Source organism: Thunnus maccoyii, chromosome 14 (genome assembly GCF_910596095.1).
Source record: "Thunnus maccoyii chromosome 14, fThuMac1.1, whole genome shotgun sequence".
Classification (NCBI taxonomy): domain Eukaryota; kingdom Metazoa; phylum Chordata; class Actinopteri; order Scombriformes; family Scombridae; genus Thunnus; species Thunnus maccoyii.
In genome coordinates this window covers 18,917,404-18,937,384 of record NC_056546.1, presented here as the reverse complement: position 1 = coordinate 18,937,384, position 19,981 = coordinate 18,917,404, and the positions used below count along the sequence as shown (strand labels likewise).

The 19,981-nt window shown below is 38.9% G+C and overlaps 1 protein-coding gene across 1 annotated transcript in view; it reads right to left on the bottom strand.

Annotated features, from left to right (window-relative positions):
• adgrb3 (adhesion G protein-coupled receptor B3) overlaps positions 1-19,981 on the bottom strand; it is a 123,910-nt gene that overhangs the window by 45,383 nt on the left and 58,546 nt on the right. Inside the window, exons 7-12 of the mRNA XM_042433483.1 lie at positions 18,605-18,769; positions 17,906-18,007; positions 9,482-9,588; positions 8,199-8,393; positions 6,076-6,144; positions 1,149-1,257 (exon numbers count right to left, since the gene is read on the bottom strand). Coding sequence (XP_042289417.1) covers positions 1,149-1,257; positions 6,076-6,144; positions 8,199-8,393; positions 9,482-9,588; positions 17,906-18,007; positions 18,605-18,769 — 747 coding nt within the window. The remainder of the gene's footprint in view (positions 1-1,148; positions 1,258-6,075; positions 6,145-8,198; positions 8,394-9,481; positions 9,589-17,905; positions 18,008-18,604; positions 18,770-19,981) is intronic.

Sequence of the window (19,981 nt, the reverse complement as noted above, 5' to 3'; positions counted from 1 at the left end):
TTAATTTGCCTCTCACGGTTTTTCATAATGGCATTTTGATGGGTGCATTCATCGTGCCATGTTTGGTATGCTATTCTTGAGGGCTTCCTATTCATTATTATGGAAATCATATACCACAAAGAGCCACTGCGTGAGAGTATTTCCTATAAGTGGGTCAAATGTTAGCTATTGTAAAGAATACAAGGGACAGGGTCTGAGACCTCAGATTGTCCAAGATGCAACAGAAGCTAAAAGAGCCCATAAGAACATTAGGGAAAAGAAATATTGCTCAAAGATTCATATCCAGAGATTTTTTTCCAGAGAATAATTCCAGACTTACAATCTGGACCAAAAATGTTTGCAAGTTCATTACAGCTGCAAACACTAACTTGTAATTTCACTTCCGATTTTATGGCCTTTTATCAGACACTCCCTCAATATTTTTTCAAACACTGCCAATTTACAAGGAACTGACAATTGTTTTTATGTTGCTGCACCTCTGCACAACATGCTTTAGGGTATGCTCTGCTAATCAAGTCTTTCTCAAAGAACTGCAGTATAGTGCTACATCAAACAGAATGACATCACCTTCAAATATACCACAAATATATTATTTGATTTTTGCTAATCCTTTGAAATTATGGATGGAGAAAAAAAATGTCTATAATGAATGAAAGATATGGTGGAAACAGGTGAAAACAATCTTCTGCACTTGTTATTTTAAAACTATTTATAATTATAAATTACTTCAAAAACTTGCCTGTGGTTTTTATTTAGCTTGTATTACTTCAAATCTAAATCTAAAAAATACCTTATATTTTAGGAATACTGTGTGTATTTTTTTCTTTATGGCTCTAGTTAAAAAAGAGCTTTCCTCTGGTGGGGGGCTCCCACACTGAACGCTCTTGATATTGGATTGGGGGTTAAGTGTTTTCATAGGAATTTAGCACATTAAGACCACAAGCTCAGTTTTAATTTACATTATTGATTTGCAGTAATTTTACTCGCCCACCCTTACCACGCACCATTTATCCTAAATTAATGATGGTGGGGAAATTGACACAAGGAGTCAGCAGAGAGCAGGGATTATGTGTCCATGTCAAGCAGAAATAAATGGTAAAACGAGCTCAGCGGCGATGGGCTGGGAGGAAAAGTGGGCTGAATCTTACCCAAGTTCCCAGTCATCAAATAGGCATTGTGGAAATCTTTCATGCCCAGTCCAACGATGTGGATGAATTCCTCTATGACCTGCATGAGCTCCACTGCTCCGGGATAGATCTGGACAAGATAAAAAAGATGAGAAGATGCGTTCAATTTCAACACAGCTGCCATGATTTCACAAAATGCAGCAGTACTTGGTATTGCTGGGGGAACGAAAGTGGAAAGTATAAAATAAGAATAGGGAAAGACAGAGTAACACTTCATTTTACAGGTCCATTAATTTCATGGTAAGAAGGTGATAATTAGCAAGTAACTTATTTGAAATTTCTTTGATATTACTGCAACATTTACCCCAAAATTTATCGAAAATTACCCTGCCATTATTTAACAATTATTTTCTGCTTTTTCCCTAGAAGCAGGTAATAAATAAGTACATAATAAGTACATAATAATTAGTAAGTAACTTCTTTGAAATTTCTTAAAAATTACCCCATTTACACCAAAATGTATCGTAAATTATCCCAACATTATTTAAAATATATATTCTGCTACTTCCTAATAAGCAGTTATGATACGGTTTTTCACAATCGCTTACATGCTGAAACTGTATGTATGAACCAAACATGATGAGCTACCAACACATAGACTCTTTCGACCAATGAATAAGCACTATTCACCTGTTTTCACACAAATTGCAGATTTGTGAACCGTTTTTGCAAAATCCTAAATACAAGTATATCTATACAGCAGAGTAAGATCATGTTTTCATGTAGAGAGCAGTCATTCAGTATACAGAACTCAAATCATTACAACTAAACACAATTAACACACAGTCTTCAGGATATAAACAATACCAAGCTTTACTGTTCAACGAACAATCAGATGCATAAAAGGGCCGAAGGGGAGTTGACATGTTTTAGAACAGTGGATGCCAACAATGAGGAGAGAGCTAGAAGAAGAGAAAGAGTGTGGATGAGAGGAGGTAGATGAGGATGAGGAAGAGGAAGGGCATGAATTTTTATCTCTAATGAAATTTATAGAACCTTAGTTGACCATGTTCTTGTCCATGTAATGACAATGAGGGAAGCTGGACAGAGAGAGCAGCCAAAATTGAACTGCTTTTCTACTGCATCTACCATTGTCTCCCACCTAATGAAAGCAGAGGGGGACTATTATTTGGTCCATTCGTTCATTGTTTGTCATTTGCTACATTATTATGTGTCTGCCACAAGGTGGCAAAAAGCGGTGTTGCCACTGACTGACCCAAGAGTGGCACTGCATTGTTGGTGCAGGACAACATGTTTACTATTTGCCTGTTTAGAGAAGAAAATAGGTCATTTACTGTTATCAAAAAGTACTGTACTCTGCTCTCTTACCAGCTGTATGCTCTACTGTATTACTGTATAGAACTGAGTGTACAGTGGACAGTTGAAATTAATAATATGATCACATGAATTTGAGATATGTATTCATACTTTGTCAAAATGGATAACGATAATGAAATTCACTGACCTGTAAAATGAAGTGTCACCATAATTTACATGAACTGTATATATATTTTAATGCTGAAGTTACTTATGTAAGAAAGTACATAAAAACGGGTGCTACTTGAAAAGTCAGGGGATCACCAAAGTGATTACAATTCATCCTGAGGGGGACATGAATGTCTAGATCACATTTCTTGGCAGTTCTCCAAAAGTTTATGTTTTAATCAAAATCACAAATGTGAACCTCATGGTGGTGCTAGAGGAAGAGAAAGGGGATCACCAAAGTAATTAGGATACATCATCTGGGAACCATGAATGTCTGTACAAAATATTGCGCCAATCCATTAAGATATTTCACAAGTGAAAAGTGATAAATGTGACCTGCTGGTGGCGCTAGATGAAAATTCAGAGGATCACCAGAGTTATTAAGATTCATCCCCTTTGTAGGATAGATATCAGTACTATATGCCATGGCAATCCAGTTTATAGTTATTGAGATATTTCAAATGGACAGACAGACAGGTCAACATTGCCATGAGCCTAGAGCTATGCTACAAGCAATAAAAAGTGAAGCGATAATAAAGAAGAATTAAAGACAAAGAGAAAGAGGAAATGTATTAGAAAAGGGTCACAGTGTTACAGACATTTAGAGTGAGTTTAAAATTTGTTTAAAAAGTACAAAATTACACAATATGACATAATGTTATATCATTCTTATATATTTGCAAATGAACCATCTAGAGCTGAAACAATTCATCAATTAATTGATCAATTGAAAATTGGCAACAATATAATCATTTTTAAGAAAAAATGACAAAAGTTGTGTGTGAAAAATTGTTAATTTTCTATTTTAGTAAAACTAAAACTAAGTATATTTGTGTTTTTGAGTGCTGGTTGAACAAAATAAAAAAAATGAATATGACACATTTCTTTCTGGGAAATTGTGATGGGCTTGTTTGCTTTTTTAATCAAGAGAATCATAAAAACAAAATCGTTAGTTGCAGCTCTAAATGAAGCATCCATGTGACAGCAGCATGAAAGCCGTAACTGCTGGGTTTGCACACACAGTTGCTGGTTGGCTTCCCTTCTGAAAAGCTCTGCCAAGTCAAGGGTGATTGCTTTGGTTCATGTGCCGCTTCATGGTCATCAGCTCTCAGTGAGAGAATGCGGAGGCAGGAATTCAGCACCATGGACAGCTCCATGGTTCCACCACTTACACTGTTGGTCCAGTCAGCTCTTCCCTCCAAGTCAATAAATCAAAGACACACTAATCCAATAATTGACCTTCAAAAGATTGGACGACTATCCTGGCTGCCAATCTGGTGGTGATGGGTCAGATCTAATAAGAGGCTTTGATTTGTGGACCACCAGTTTTGTCCTTTGACTGGGTCAATGTGCAAGCTGATTGTGGGACTGTGTAGCGGTGCCATACATAACAACATTTATGCCACACTCTTTTACAGCAGTATCAGCTACACAGAATAAGGCTGTAACCACATTTCAAAATGTCTGTTAGAGAAATGTGTCTTGTTATACAAATATTATTGCAGGACTTTAACAAATGTATGACCACACAATGACGATATCAGGCAATTAGGAAGGCCTTTGAGTGGCATTTAGCAATTAGCGCCTCGCTCTGGGTTGATATTCAACAAACACCTGAGGCAGGTATTTCCCTCCTCTGTAACACCTTGTGTTCTGTGTGTTTGCACATGCCTCTTCATGTGCTGCTGCTAAGCCAGGCAAGCGGATCAGTGATGCTGAAGTTGAGAGCCTCTGACACAGCAGAGTGAAAGCCATAGTGGGGGAGAAAAGCACATCACGTCGCCCCTTCCGGCATGTCTGACGCACAGTGCAGTCATGCTCATTCTGCTGGTCTCCATGGCAACCATGAGATGTGAAGGCGGCGCAGGGAAATGGCTGCAGTGGAGGCTCTGTAGACAGAGCTCTTCCTTTCCTTGCCATGGTAACAGTGACAGGAGGTGAATATATAGTGATCTCCGCACAGAGCCAATTCCACAGCCAGTAAAACCTCATAGTGAGGTGTTTCATGTGAGGGTTTTGAATGTCCACAGCACGCAGTGTGTGGGTGATGTGGAAACTGAGCTCTGAACACTCATTAATGCAAAAAAAAAGCCAGCAAGTGAGAAAAATTGATAACTGTGAAGTCCAAGCATCGTCTGTTGAAATCAAATGACAGTGCTTAGCCAAAAGCCACTTGGTGGAGTGCCGAAACTGAAGCAGCACTCCTCAGACAGGCACAGTAATAACTAGAAATAATTAACCTTGTCACATATCTCTTCTGGATGTTCAATCACAGAGACAACTCTTCCTATTCCTATATTTCTTCTGTTCTGTCTGTCTCTATCTCTGACGTATTCTTACTGATGATACTGCTCATTTGTGAGCTTTTCTCACCGACAGCCTACCTTTGGGGCCTGCCAAACTAAAGCTGCAGTGACTAAACACGTAATTACTGCCTGTAGAGACAGCCAGGACTGGCACTCCTGGCAGAGCTTGAACTGCTTGCATTCCCCTACCATCTTAGTTTTATCCAGGCATGGAGAAACCAAGACAAAAGAAAAGATCAGAGTAATTTTAAGACATCTTCTCAGTCATGCGTCAGTGCAGGTGATACCTAATTTCAGCCAATTTAGCGGTGAAGGTGACAACAGAGCAGATGCCCTCTGCAGACTCGCAGTCATCACAGATGGTATCTCTGTCAGAGTCTGGATGTGTGTGATTTCAGGGTTCAGGTTGTCTCAGACAGCAGTCACAGTTTTGAGAGCTGCCACCTCTGAAGCTGAGAGATGTGTCCAACAGAGGATGCAGCCAGAAGCCAATCTCCATGGATAAACATGGAAGAGTTCTGTACTCAAAATTTTGATCTACAGCATATTACTGCAGTACTGCAGTCTGTTGCCTCTAAATATGTACAGGATATTGAGACAATTTTTTTTCATCATACAGATTCTCTATGACAGAGCTGACTTACCGGAGAAAGACACACATGGAGACTTTTAGCTACTGTACAACAAGCAATAAAACATCTAAACCTGAAGTATGACAGTGTGTTATAAAATTCAACTTAAGTAATGGTCTAATCACTCTGGTTGCCATGATCTGTATCAGCTGGGTGAAACAATCTGTGTGCAGGAGGAAAGAGTCCTGCAGTGCTAATGGTTGGACAGTCTCAGTGGCAGTGCTGCTGCCATCAAGTGGAGCTCTGAGGAACTAACTCCCCAAATGAGGCCAGATGTCACACCTGCTAAATGACCTCTCACCACGATATGTGTAAGTATAACATTATCTCAACACTACGCTGACTTTTCTTTATCTCTGCCATTAATATAGAGTCAGTGTAAACAGGCCTTGAGTCGCTTTCTGAAGCACACAACATTCATGCAGAGATCTGAATTATTTACTAAGTGCACTGCAACATGCTTACCTTTTGTGCATCTTCCCATTTCTCCTTATTTTCCTCCTCCAAGAGGTTGCTGATGATTTGAAAGAAGTTCTGTGGAGATGATGAAAGGGAGAATACGTAATACACCCACACACAAGTGTTGCACTGCAGCAAGATGCTTTTAAAATCATGATACATAAACACTAGGCAGTCAGAAAGGACTGCTATGGATAAAATACTGTACTGACATTCCTGCAGGAAATCAGGGATTTTTACAGGGGAATAATAATGGTCCCTGCAGGGCTCAGTAGCACCAAGAAATTTCCCACTGAACCCATCAGAGAAAAGATGGAATTTGTGGATCAGCTCTTACAAAAATACACCTTGAACCCCTGCAGCTTTCAGCAAAGATTTAACACTAGAGGAGAGAAGCACAAGCTGCAATCAGAAAAAAAGATGAAAGGGAATGTTTGAGCAGCTGTGTGGATTGTCTTCTTCGGCAGTGGAAAGCAGGGGCTGCTTGGGGTGCATGCCTGCAGTAGTAATAGGACCCCTGTCTGATCTTTAGCCTTGTTATTTCGTCTGGTCTACAATGTGCCTGAGGGAGTGGCTCTCTCTTGACACAGGCTATCTTGTTTTCTACTTGAATGCTTATGCTCCCTCTGGTGGTAATGTGCCCACTTTAACACTGCATTAGCGCAGAGACACACGGAGGGGGTGGGCTGGCTGACTGCTCTCCTGTCTGCCCACACACACTATAGAGCTCTCACAATAACCAGAGACAGGATGCTTTCCTCATCTCATACATTTTCAATGGTGGGAAAATGACTGAATGGGCTCTGGGTTGCGCATCCATGGCCAACACATTTCGGTTTTATATCTGGAGAATGTAAGCAGCAGACCATACACCTTCCATCCAGTGGAGATTGTGACTACATGTGCATGTAACCAGCAGCAAACTAAGTAAAAGAACATCCCTGACATTCTGTAGTCCAAATACCACCGAGCTTTGGAAGTGCATAATTAAGTGAGGTGACCATTTTGGCAATTTAATTATTTAACTGAATTACAAGCTGTCTGCCAATGAAATCCTATCTCATATACTGGTGGCATGTCTAATATCACTGATCTTAATACTACGTATGTATGTCCCCTTTCTTTATGTACTTTAATTTATTTTTTTTCCCATGCCCCCTCCTTCAAATTTGAAAAACAGTTTAACACCTAACAATATGGGTATATTGTGATGTTAAAAGGATCCGGTAAAACATTTTCATATCTAAAATATTGATACTGGTTAGCAGATCCTGTGCAGTGTTATGGTGCTTTAAAACTCACTGAACTTTCACATTATTAAAGCAGAAAATTATTTCTATTTCCATACAGGAACCGGCTGATGGGCCAGACACATACTTTTCTAATTTTCTGGCGCTACTACTTGGAACTCTGTGCAGAAGAATGGCAGCAAAATGAGCTTAATATAGTAACAAAGCGAGATTAGAAACTCACAACAGAACTATAATGGAGAATTAGGTTTTTCATTAACATAACAAATGAACATACAATATTCAATACTTGCTCTGCTGTTACCACCAAATAGCGAGTAACAATTATTTCCTTCCCATTTAGTTCACTCTAAATGGGAAGCCAAACACATGCAGAGACATACTCACACAAAAACACTGAAACAACAACATACACAAATTGTGATGCTGGCAAAGAGCAACACAAAGAGACCCGAGAAGGGTGTCTTTGAAAATGACTCGGCTCTGAGGACATAAATTATCTTATTGGGGATGGAGGTGGAGCTTTAGCTATAATCTCCATCATCCTATTGACATAAAGAGGATCAAGACTGCAGTCAACCCAAACATGATGAGATGAAACAGCTTAGGATGTGGAGGAGATCTCTTGATACAATAGAGCCACAGGGTGTGTTTGTCAGCCTTTGTGCTATTTCAAACACATTAGAAGATGGTTTCTCTCATATATTATAGTGTTGGTAGTAAGATGTATCAAATAATACCAATGTTACAAATATTATTATCTAATTTTTGTCGAAATAGATACATTTGTAAGCCACATTTCAGTAGGATTTAAATGTATTTAAAAGAAGATCCACATCCATGTACATGTTAAAATAAACACACTTGCTGTCCACTCACTTGCACATCATCTGAAGATGGCTCATAGCTAGCTCTCTTGAAGGTCTCGGTCACATTGCGAAGGATCTCCACAGAAGACAGCAGGTCACCAGCATAGAAATTCCTCCTCTGGGTGAGGTCCAGCAGGTTTTTCGTGACCTGGGACATCCCATCTCCCGCCAGCATCCTCTGGCCCTTTGCAAGGTGCCCCTGAACCTCCAAAAACAGGAGAAGACAGAACTTGGGGCATCGGTGTCCTCTGCATGTTTGTGAGATAAACACTAAGCTACACATTGGAGTAAATGGAGTGCATAAAATCAAGAAGAAAGACTCCTCTCTCTAAGGCCCTTTATGTGACACTTATATCTAAGCCAGGCCGAAATGTATTCTGCCTGGCGGATGTTTTGAAATGAACCAATATGAATGAAAGAGTTAATTGGAGCAGAAGACACACATTTAGGGAGAAATTGCACAGTGAAATGACATTTCACATCATTGCACATGGTTTATGTTCATAAATACGCATTCACAAGTGCAGCACTATATGTGCTATCTCAGCTCACCTGAATTATTTTATTTTTAATGGTGATGGAGAGTCACCAAAATTACCTTTTTCAGTAGATGGGCCAGTGTGTTCCCAGGCTACAGGCTAACACACTAATGCAAACATTTATTTTAAAAAGATCTTTAAAACGAACTCACACTTTAATGAAAAGTTGTTCTTTTTTTTCTGTGATCCAAATGTCCCATCATACATGCAATAAAAAAAGCTCAGATGGAGTTCTTTTGGGTAAGAACTAATTCTGTTAAGAACAAGATTTGCCATTCAATGAGTTTCCCTAACTTTTTAACATGATTTCTTTTTGGTGCAATCCTTCTTATGAATAAAAACATTCAATTGTAATGTATTGTAACAGATTTAAAAGGCAGTAAAGTACAGGTGCAAAATAACACTTATTTATACGTAAAAGTGTGAAAGTACAACATGCTTCTTATTTACAATTTAAATGATAATTATGAATTGTTTCCTCTATGTGTGCATAGGGAATTTGGGGAATTCTAACATATCAAATGTAGTGACAAACAGATGGGAACATGCCAGAAACTCAAAATCAAAAAGGTGAAGGGCTTGGAGATGACCATTCATTACATTAAAAAAAATGCCGTAATTAGTGTTTCAATTTGCTCCTCTATTGAAAGTGCTTAATCTTTGGCTACAGTGTGATGAGGATGGGGAAAACACTAGGGAGGTAATTTATGCATTGGAAACAGAGGCTGTGAGAGGGAGCTGACTTTGCACCTACTGATTGCTGCAAGTATCTGAATTCATTTGTTATGCATCGAGCATAGCTTGGCTGCTCCCAGAAGGCCATACCACGGTGATCCAAAGAGCAGCGTCGACTAGTGGTGCCTGTAGAAGGGAAGGAGACAGCGACAGATTTGGAGAGGAGAAAAAGCAAGGGAGGGATAAGAAGGGAGATGAGGATGCAGGCGTAGAGTTTAAGGGGGGGGATTAAGACCAAAGGAGAGGCAAAAGAAAGGCAGATGAAAGTAGTGTGGAGGGAGTTGGATACAGGAAAAGGAGAAAGACAAAAATAGGAGAGGGAGACAGAAATATTAATTCTTTTTCAGACTTATCATCCCCATTTTTGTTGCCCATCATTCACCATCAAAATTTGATGTTGCCTATTCTTTCGCAGTGGAGTTGAAGCATATTATAGAAAGAGGGACAGAGAGGTTTCTGGAAGGAAAGTGCTGCAGTATTTGAACAGAATTGTTTTTTTATATTAGTGGCACAGTCCCGTGCCTTTCAATATATGCAGTGTGTGCTGTGTTAATACAACTAACAGTGGCTTATCCAAGCATGCAGCAGCTCAGCTGTGATAGCTGTCAGGCATTTAAACAGTGATCCCGAAATAGACGAACCACCCAATATCCACCCACATCGCCACACACATCCTACATAGGGGTCCAACATCACACCTTCCCAGCTGTCAACCTGGTGGAGTGCACTTCACACATCACCCCACCGCTCCAACACAGGTGCTTGACATCCTGAGGAAAACTCCCACAGTACAAAACATTTCCCCTGGCATCCGCGCTTCACATAAACCTTTGCTATCTCTTGTTCTCTTTCTCTCACTCTCTGTCTTTCACACACTAACACACACAGACAGAGACAGATCAAAACCACACCTCTTATGCCCACCTTCTCCACAGCAGCTACTACCTGGTGCACTGAAGCCATGAGTGCACACAAAACACTGCTCTATGCCAGGAGCGCCCATGCGGCACCCTGAGACAACCCAGAGGGCCGCAGGAGAGGCCCACTGCTTTACACCGTGTTGAGCATCTGTCTCCCTCCAAACTGGCCTCACCTGGGTGATTTTATTTGCTTTCATAATCCAGGCTCCTGCCATTAAAGATGCCAGCATTCAACAGTACATTTTTCACAGATTTATTTGATCATCTGTTTGGCCCTTACACTCAGAAAAGTACTAAAAAAAAAAGTACTCAAGAAAGAAACTCAAGAAATTAGAGATTCACTTGAGTGTTTTTGTTCTGACATTCCTAAAGGTCATTGTAAACTGAGGAAGACTGTGTGCTTTAAGTGGGAAAAGATACAAAGCAGTCAGAAAAGCTAATATTCAAAAGCTGTTTTTAAATGACAAGTATTAAAGTAACTTATAGATGTGCCTCTTGTTTGTCTTATTGATTGGAAAAATGAGTTTAAAGAGTTTCAGAATGACTTTATAAAGCAAGGTTTTGACCCTCTGATAACCCATAGCTGACTGCTTTCATTTTAGTATTATATGATGTTGCAATTTTAATGTGAATTCAGCAGGATTGGAAGATACAAATTGCCCAAGGCCAAAATCATTTTAATATGAGATGCCTGGACCTGAGCTCATTTTTTTTTGTTTACACAAACAGTTTTGCCAGGAAAAAAAAAAAATCATGAATTTAGAAAAAAAAAAAAAAATCATGGTTGTGGTTTATTAGCTGTATAAAATAAAACCTAGTACAGTACCACACTCAGTAGTATTTCATCATAAAAATGTCTACAAGCTTTTTAGGCACTCATGGGAGCAACAGTAAAAGTTGCATCCCACACTCAGTGGACAGAGTGAAACACATCTGTGTCATCCCTTATTGTACATGTAACACACAAATCCGTGTCGGTGGTGGGATCAAACAGGGTCAGAGACGGCAACGTGATTCTTTCACTGTGATTCTGCACCAGTCCGACATCTGTCCTTGCATCATCAGTGATGTATGTAGAGTAGGTTGAGTATGAAATATAGGTCAGTGGAAATGTGCTTGATCAAACCCAAGGCTGCACTCCACTGAAGCATTGACCTGTCGCTGTCCGGTTTTACAGCATCCTCTACTTGGCTACCATTAGAGGAGAATTTTTATTTAAACAGTCCGCCTAAGACATGTCTACAAATAATCAGAAGACCTTTAGTGGACTTAATGTGTATTATATTACATATATTACACCGGTAAAAGTAAAAACCTTGCATTCTGGTGATAGTATTTATTCACTGAATGTATTAATATCACCAATAAAATTACCACCTTCATTCTAAAGGATGGCGTCTCATTTGTTTGTTTAGAGTACATGATCATTTTTCTCTGCATTAACAAGTGAAGAGTTTGTTTAATAGCTTGTGGTTCTGTTGCTCTAATAGCTCCCTCTTTCAGCTGGGTGACTTGAACTTTAATTGATAATTGAAATTTGAAGCACTCATTAGACAGGCACATAAATTAGAACACATGAACTTTTTTCGTGTAAATCCTCCACTGCAAAGTAAACTCCTGAATTACGGTATCAGTGGAATATAATTAGCATGCTTTTATTTAAAATATATAGTGGAGTAATGGCATAAAGGATGACAAAATAAATTAGGAATTCATGAATAGTAAAAAAAAAAATATACATGTGTGGAAGTGCTGGAGTACATTCCACTACTGGTGCTCTCTATTGATATTTAGTGAATCTTATGACATACTTGTAATTTCCTTTATTTCAAACTGTAAAAAAAATAGAGTTAATGAGATCTTTACGGTTCAAGAAATTCAGGAATCTAAATTTTCAGATAGTTTTTTCGTCATTTTTGTCCTTTTTGTGGTTTGATTTAGCTTTACACAGTAACTGAGAGTCACCCAGTCTGACATCAGGGTAGTTTGACTAATTACACAGGGGGCTGTTGTAAATGTACTTTGTGTGTTTATCAATGTATGATCCTTTGTCTGAGTGATATGAAGCGAATGAGTTCATCTGCTGTGTGTATCTATCCTCTGTGATCTCGACTTTTCCTCCCTTCTCGCCTCTGGTGGCAGTTGTCATCCACGATGACCGAGACAGTGCTGACGTCCCTGCACTGGGTGCTGTTCCTATGATGACCTTGATGATGACAGTGACTATACGGCTGAGTAGGTGCTGATACCCCTAACACATTTGGATGCTTTATCCAAGCAGTCTTACTGCATTCATGTCGCACATTTTGTTGTGTTGCCTCTGCTGATCAATATTTCATCTCTGTTTACCCACTCTCAGCAGCCTTTACATGTCTGACTGTCCTGGAACTGTGAGGCCTTTGGTTTCTCTTTTTTTTCATTGAGGGTTTTGTGGGTTTGACCTTGATCTAAATACAGGTCAAATGTTGAGAGGTTTCATTTCATTCATTGTTTCATAATATGGGCTTTGTGGAGCCACCTCAGACTGGAACTGTGATTAATAACTTTACAAATAAACTTGACCTGACCTGAACTGTTCTCCATCATGGTCTTTATCCAGTGGTCAATGCCAGCTGTGACAGGAGGATGCCTCAAGCTTAAACGTGAAATATGTCTGCTATCTGTTATTTTACCCTTTTATCATGGCACTGGTCCTCTACTGCACTACTACAGCTTTCATCATCGAGTTCTTATACATACATATTGACCACCAGCAAGGTCTGGATACACTGGAACATTTCCTTAACAACAGACCAGTAAGAACACACTCTCCCACTTTCCTAGTTGATTTGGCCTCCTTTGTTCTTAAGAGAAACTACTTTTTTAACAACATACCATACCTCCAAACTGCAATGGGCACTAAAATGGCACCTAGTTTCGTCTGTCCTTTTGTTGGTCAGTTGGAAGAACAAATGCTGTATGAACCACAAAAAAAAAACCTTTTTCCCTTTTATTATTTCTTGGAGGTGTTATATTGATTATGTGTTTTTACTTTGGAAAAGACCAATCCCCACTCTATTAGAGTTTTTACAGTTTCTAAATGGTGACTTTGCAGTCCTGAGGTTCACACTTAACTACAGCCTTGAAGACATTAAATTTCTCGATATAAATGTAACAAAGAAAGATGAAGTCCTCTCTTCCTCTCTTTACACCAAACCTACAAATCGGAATACACTTGTTCATGCTGAACGCTTTCATCCCATCCCTCTTAACAAAAGTCTACCTGTCAGTCAACTCACTAGACTGAAAAGAATATGCGATGTTCCAGAACAATATGATAAGAGTAAAGAAGAGATGTTATCCAAATTTAGAGAAGGAAAATACCAAGAAGACTGTATCTGCAAGCTAAAAAAATCCTCCAAATCTAAGCCACACCTTATTTACTGCACCACATTCATCCCTAAAACTAAGAGCATCAAGGACATCATTTTAAAACATTGGCATATTCTTCAAAATGACTCATCCTTGCAAGAAACCTTTAAAGATCAACCTACAGTAACTTTTAAAAGAGGAAGAAACACAAGGGATAGGGTTGTTAGAGCATGTCAGCATTCTGAAGTCCTGAACAGTAAGCTCACAACTAAACCTCTTCAAGGCAACTAAGTGTGGAGCCTGCATAAATTACCAATATACCAAAAACCTTAAGTCTTTTAACCACTAACTTAACTTAACTTACCAATAGAAAAACAAATAACATTAAGGACTTTATTACCTGTAAAACAAAAAATGTTGTCTATATGATACAGTGTCCATGTGGTAAAATAATATAGATGAAACATATTGTTCCTTTAACTGAACATAGGAGCTCCATTAAGAGGAATGATGTCAAGATGTAACAGTCCTGTTGCAAGACATTTCAATGAAAAGCAACATCACATTTCATCTCTATTTTTTGAAGTGATTAAGTCCAGCCAAAGAGGTGGTAATGTCAATTTTCTCAGGAAAAAGATAGAAGCATTTTATATTTTCTATTTCAAAAGTTTATCTCCGGGGGCATGAATGAGGACTTCTCATCTAATGAGTTTTTATAATGGTTCTTAAATACCTCTCATTTATGTGGTTTTGTAGTGATTTTTATGATTTTTTTAATGAATTTTTTATTATGTATCTTGTTGCTCTTCCTACTCTTTCTATATATAGCACTTTATAACACATTTTTTAAATTTAAGTGTTTTTAAAGTATGCCACATAAAATAGGCATATCTTGGGTTAATGCCTCTTCTGTACAAACTCAAGTACCACCCCTTAGTTGCAATTCTCCAGTTAATGGACAAAATATGGTGTCACCCATGTCCCTTACTGGACACTCTCCTTGCCTCTCTGCCAGTCTGGGACAACAACTGGCCTGAAGCCACATAACCATATACCCAACCCATCTTTGTAGGTGCCCCATTGGATGATATGAGTGTGGATGTATATGATTAGTTGTCTTTTAAATTCTTTTTACCTTCTTTAATTTGTTTCTGCCTTCATATCTACCCTATTTAAATGTTGTTTGTAATGTGTTTCATGATGACCCTAATGAAGGCCATAAGCCGAAACATGGTCTAGCAATAAAATTGTACTTCCAGTGTTGCTGGAGTTTTGACCTCATTAAAAATAATAGTGCATAGTCTACAGCAATGGCGTACATCTCTGTATTGCAGCAGTCAATACTACCTATGTAACAACATCTAAATTCAGTAGCATATGTGAACTATTTATGGGATAAAGTTATCTTTAAAGCCCAGGGTCCACTAAAGCAGGGGTTCTCAACTGGTCTCACTCTGGGACCCATATTTTCCCATGGTCATTAAGTCGCGACCCACTTTTATAGAATTCAAACCAAGCAAATTTATTTTTCAAAAATATCCTTTGAAAACACACATATGTCACCTTTTTTTTTTAACATAAATACATATATTTACATGTACAAAGTGCATTTCAGAGCACATTATTAAGAAACTGAGGAGGACAATGACAACTGCATGTACACTAAGATAAATATCAAAACTGCACAAAATAAATAAGGCCACAAAATTAGATATTATGGCAAAAATCATAATCACAATTATTTTGGTCAATATTGAGATCACGATTATTTAACATGACATTTACTTTTTGACTCTCATTTTTGCCGATTGCCAATGCCGATATATGCACATATTTTTTCCACCTGGCTGAGGAGACTATTACACATGCAATCATAGATTGTACTAATGATCAAGAAAGACAATATATAAGAGAAGAACTTAGGAAGACTAGAGTTCAGCATTAAAACTTTAATGATCCTGCCAAGTGGGTGGAGCAGTAGTTTTCTTTGAGTTTATTAGACAGACAGGATTAATGTGTAGGATTTAATCTTTGGTCCACAGTCCGAAGCAGAAGGTGGCAGTAATACACATAATACGATGGTTGCCAACCGCTGATATAAACCAAAAAGGAGAAGAAGAAAAAGTTTTTTCAAACAGAGTGGTACATCTTGTCAGCCGAGGGGTTTCCCATCTGTGCAGCCCAACACCGCAGCACCTCAACGGACTATTACATCCCGACGGCCCCGGTGTTTCCTCCGCAGGCTCCACTTCACTCAGCCAGTTTGTTATTCAGGTTAAAGTAGGAAGAGCAGCTGAGTGAAGTGCAGCCTGCGGAGGGTGGCCAAAATCGTAATCGAAAATAAAAATCGAGTAATCGCACAGCCCTATTTCATACTCTGAGTTGCAAGCACTTCACTATATATCACACACTGGGCTTTCTATCCCTTTTTATCCTCAGTGTACGAAAATCCACATTTTAAATACTCCGGGTCATATTTCACTTCGCCATCTTGCCTCTGAACGTCAACACAAACTTAAAGTGAACGTCAATCAAATGATGGTTACCATGGCTACGGCGCGAGACTGCTGCACATCTCTGATCCATGCCTGTCAAAATATATTATTTTCAAAATAAAAGACAAGTCCAACATCCGATGCGTATTAAATATTATTTATTTATTTTTGACCAGCTGTCCGCGACCCACCCAGAACGGATCTGCGACCCACTTTTGGGTCGCAACCCACCAGTTGTGAATTACTGCACTAAAGTATAGCTTCTATTTCCTTTAGACTTCCTTTTTATACATATAATTAATTAATGCGATACTGCTCAGTAAAGAATACTAATGAGTTTCACTGTATAAAAGGAGTCAAGTGTCTCATCCAGACTGACTGACCTGAATCTGACACATAAAGTAGAGACATGTTTTTGTTTAATCAGTAAAGATGTTAAATTTCCCTCCACATCGTACAGGAAGAAAAAAACAAAACAAATCACAAAAAAAACTCTCACTGAGAGCTGGGAATAGCTTGTAGCAGCAAACAGTTATTATCCATAAAAGTAATGTCAAGCCGGAGAAGTAATGTCATGCTAGTAAATCTTACTCTGCGTAACTCTGCTGCAGGTACAGTAAGCCATCTGTGAATGACAGAGTGTTTGCTACTACATCTAGTTTGCCAGCTAGCCATTTTATGGTTGTGGAAGAAATGCCAATTGAAAACACCTTCCATTTTTTACAACAGCTTACCGTGTCAAACCAACACGTAGCTTTAGCAGCCAACAGCGCCACATTGTCTTGCTGTCTGTTTGTTACCAAACTGGCCTTCAACAACAACAAAAGTAACCTGTATCACTGCAGCTTTATAAGAGATTGCCTCCATGTTTAGCCTCTCCTTCCCTTTTCTCTTCTTTTTTCTTCCTTTCGAGAACAGAGTGTTATTCTCACCCTGTTACACCTCCTCTGCTCTAATGCTCTTCTCTCTGTGCACATATTAAAGCTTCTGCTTAATGTCTGAAAACAGACCTCAGTGTGTTTTCTTAAGCAATGCTCTCAGAGTCACAGTACCCTTTTTTTTTTTTCCCAACCACTGCACAAGCTGCAAGCTGACGGGTGCAGCCATGAGTTACCTCACAGCATGTGGAAATAGGAAGAAGGGATATGTGCTTCCTCCTCAGATGTGGAACCAGGATCTTGGCACCAGATATAATTTCATTATCATGATGTTTTGCAGATTTTACGCACCATGCAAAGATTAGGCAGGGAACTTAAAAACGAAAGGCGTGTTATATAACTTCTATACTGAAGGGCAGCTTACTCATAATGTAGCCTGCAAAATTAGTAATATTGTGATGTGTATTATAACAGTGATACAATGCTACTTGTGAGAAATTGCAGGGTAATTTGCTGGCATCACGGGCATGACAGTACTGCCACTTTCAAGTGACAGACACTTGATGGCAAATCACTGTGATTCAAACAACCATTCATTGAAAATAAGTCAAAATTTAAGTCAATCACGCTTTTGAATAGTTCAGCAAAAGACTGACTCCACACCATACATATTGAAATGTATTTCAGTATGGCTCTTTTTATTTAATCTTAACGCATGCAAGAGAGGCAATAATAATTTGTCTATGCAAAGATAAGAAAAGATGGATCAAGATATCAGACATATTGCTCTTGTCCTTACCTGTGGCATTTGGTGGGCATCTGTTGAAGGCCAGTTCCCCTGAAGGTGTCCGTCTCCACACCATTGACACTGCATAGTCCTCCGGACAAATCTCATATGGTGCTGCAAAACAAAGTGGTACAACATCAATGCAAAGAGCCTTTCAGAATTTCCAATGTGATGCAACAGTTTCTCCATATTACATATGAGGAGGTATGGAAATATAGGAGATCAAAGCCGTATAGTGTTGGTGAACATGAGTTTTCTGTGTGAGAATTTTAATAAAATGTACCTTCTTCTTCAGTCATAACTTTGGTGTGATTTAATGCTACATGATTTGAATAATAATAAAACAATAAAAGTTTCTCATGTTTTGTTTTTTTTTTGGAACTCTGCTTCCTTACTTCAGAGAATAGAAAGTATTAAGTGACTTTATGTTTAAGACTTCACTTCAAAAAGAGATTATTTTGAAGATCGCTCAACAAGCTTTGATAATACTTGCATGTCAATTTCTTCATTTACTGGAAAATATTCATACTCATTCATTCCTCCCCCTGTATCCGCTTATCTGCATCTGCTCTGCAGATTGTGTTTTAACTGATTTTATGTAACAAGACATGCCATTTCACTCCACAGAGATAATTATCTCCCCGCTTTCATTCAGTTTCTTGGTGGCCACTGCAGTTTTAAGTCCTACAGAGCAATTATCCTTTGGCTCACCTGGACATCGTTGGTCACTGCACTTCCGGACTTCCTCTCCAGTGCCATCACACTGTTGCCCAGTCACTGCTGCCCCCTGACACACCCGGGCTCGCCTCTGCCAACCACCATCACAGGACTTAGAGCAGCCGCTCCACGGACCCCAAGGATTCCACTGGCCGTTAGCTACAACAGAATCATCCTCAGTTAGAAACAGATACTCTCGAGGCATCCAATTTGCCAATAAACGAACAGATATCAACTAAGATGATACAGCACTATGTGCGATACTTATCTTGTGCTATTCAAGCTTTTAATTAGTGTGAGACATGATATTAGATTTGATTACATTTATTTCCTTTGCTATCCATGTATTCAGTTTACAGATTCAGTATGATGGTGATGGTCCAAATATGAACAAGATTACTCTGAATAATCAGGAGGATGTGTGTTTTATGGCTGAAGAAGCTTTTCTGTGAGTGGTGATTATTCGCCTCACTTTGCCAATATGAAAACGCATTTATGCTGAAGTTTCCAAAATCAGCAGCATGTTTTATGCCCTTGTAATGAACACTGTTAAATTGTGCATTAGGAAAAAAAAAGAAAACAGATGCTTCCCTTCAGCAGTGTAGTAAATCACATGCCCTTGTCTGAACGGAAAGGTACAACACCCTGTGAGCAGGAAACACACTCCTTTTCATTTTAACCTACGCTTACCCCCTCCTTCACACGTGTGGGTCTATTTAATGTCCTACAACTAACCTCTGTCAGTATTGCCTCCGGAAGAAAGAAAAAAAACAGAAACCACTGTGACCTGTTGGCTAAAACTATCCGCAAGACATTGATCAATTCCCAGCAGATAGTGAAACCTCTGCTCTGGAATCAGAGCAGCTGATTCCTCAGATAGATGCATCCTCGTGTGTTTTCGAAGAGTTCATTGTGTCAGCAGTCCTGGAGAAATTGATTAAAATCCTGTACAGGCATTTATTGTAATAACTAATCAGTTTGTTTACTTTATTCTGGTTTGTTTCATATTTTACAGAATACTTGTTAAATTAAGACTAAATTTGACTATTTCTGTAACATATAGGGTTTTCCTTGAACTCCTTTTTTCTTTTGTTCCACAAAGCAAGGCACTTCCTCTAGTAGGCATGGACATCATGCCGACATGGTAAATTATGGTAAGACTGTATTGTTCTACTAATGTTTGATCTCTCACCTTGGAGACAAACAAGAATTGCTAAATACGTAGGTAGGCCTCATTAAATGAATAAATTGCATAATGCATCCTCTCACTGTGAAGCAAACAACAGCATCTCCTGGTTCATTACCATATACACAAATTGAAAAATATGCATTCACAAGCTACTTCAGTGGTCCACAAGAGTATGAGGCTGG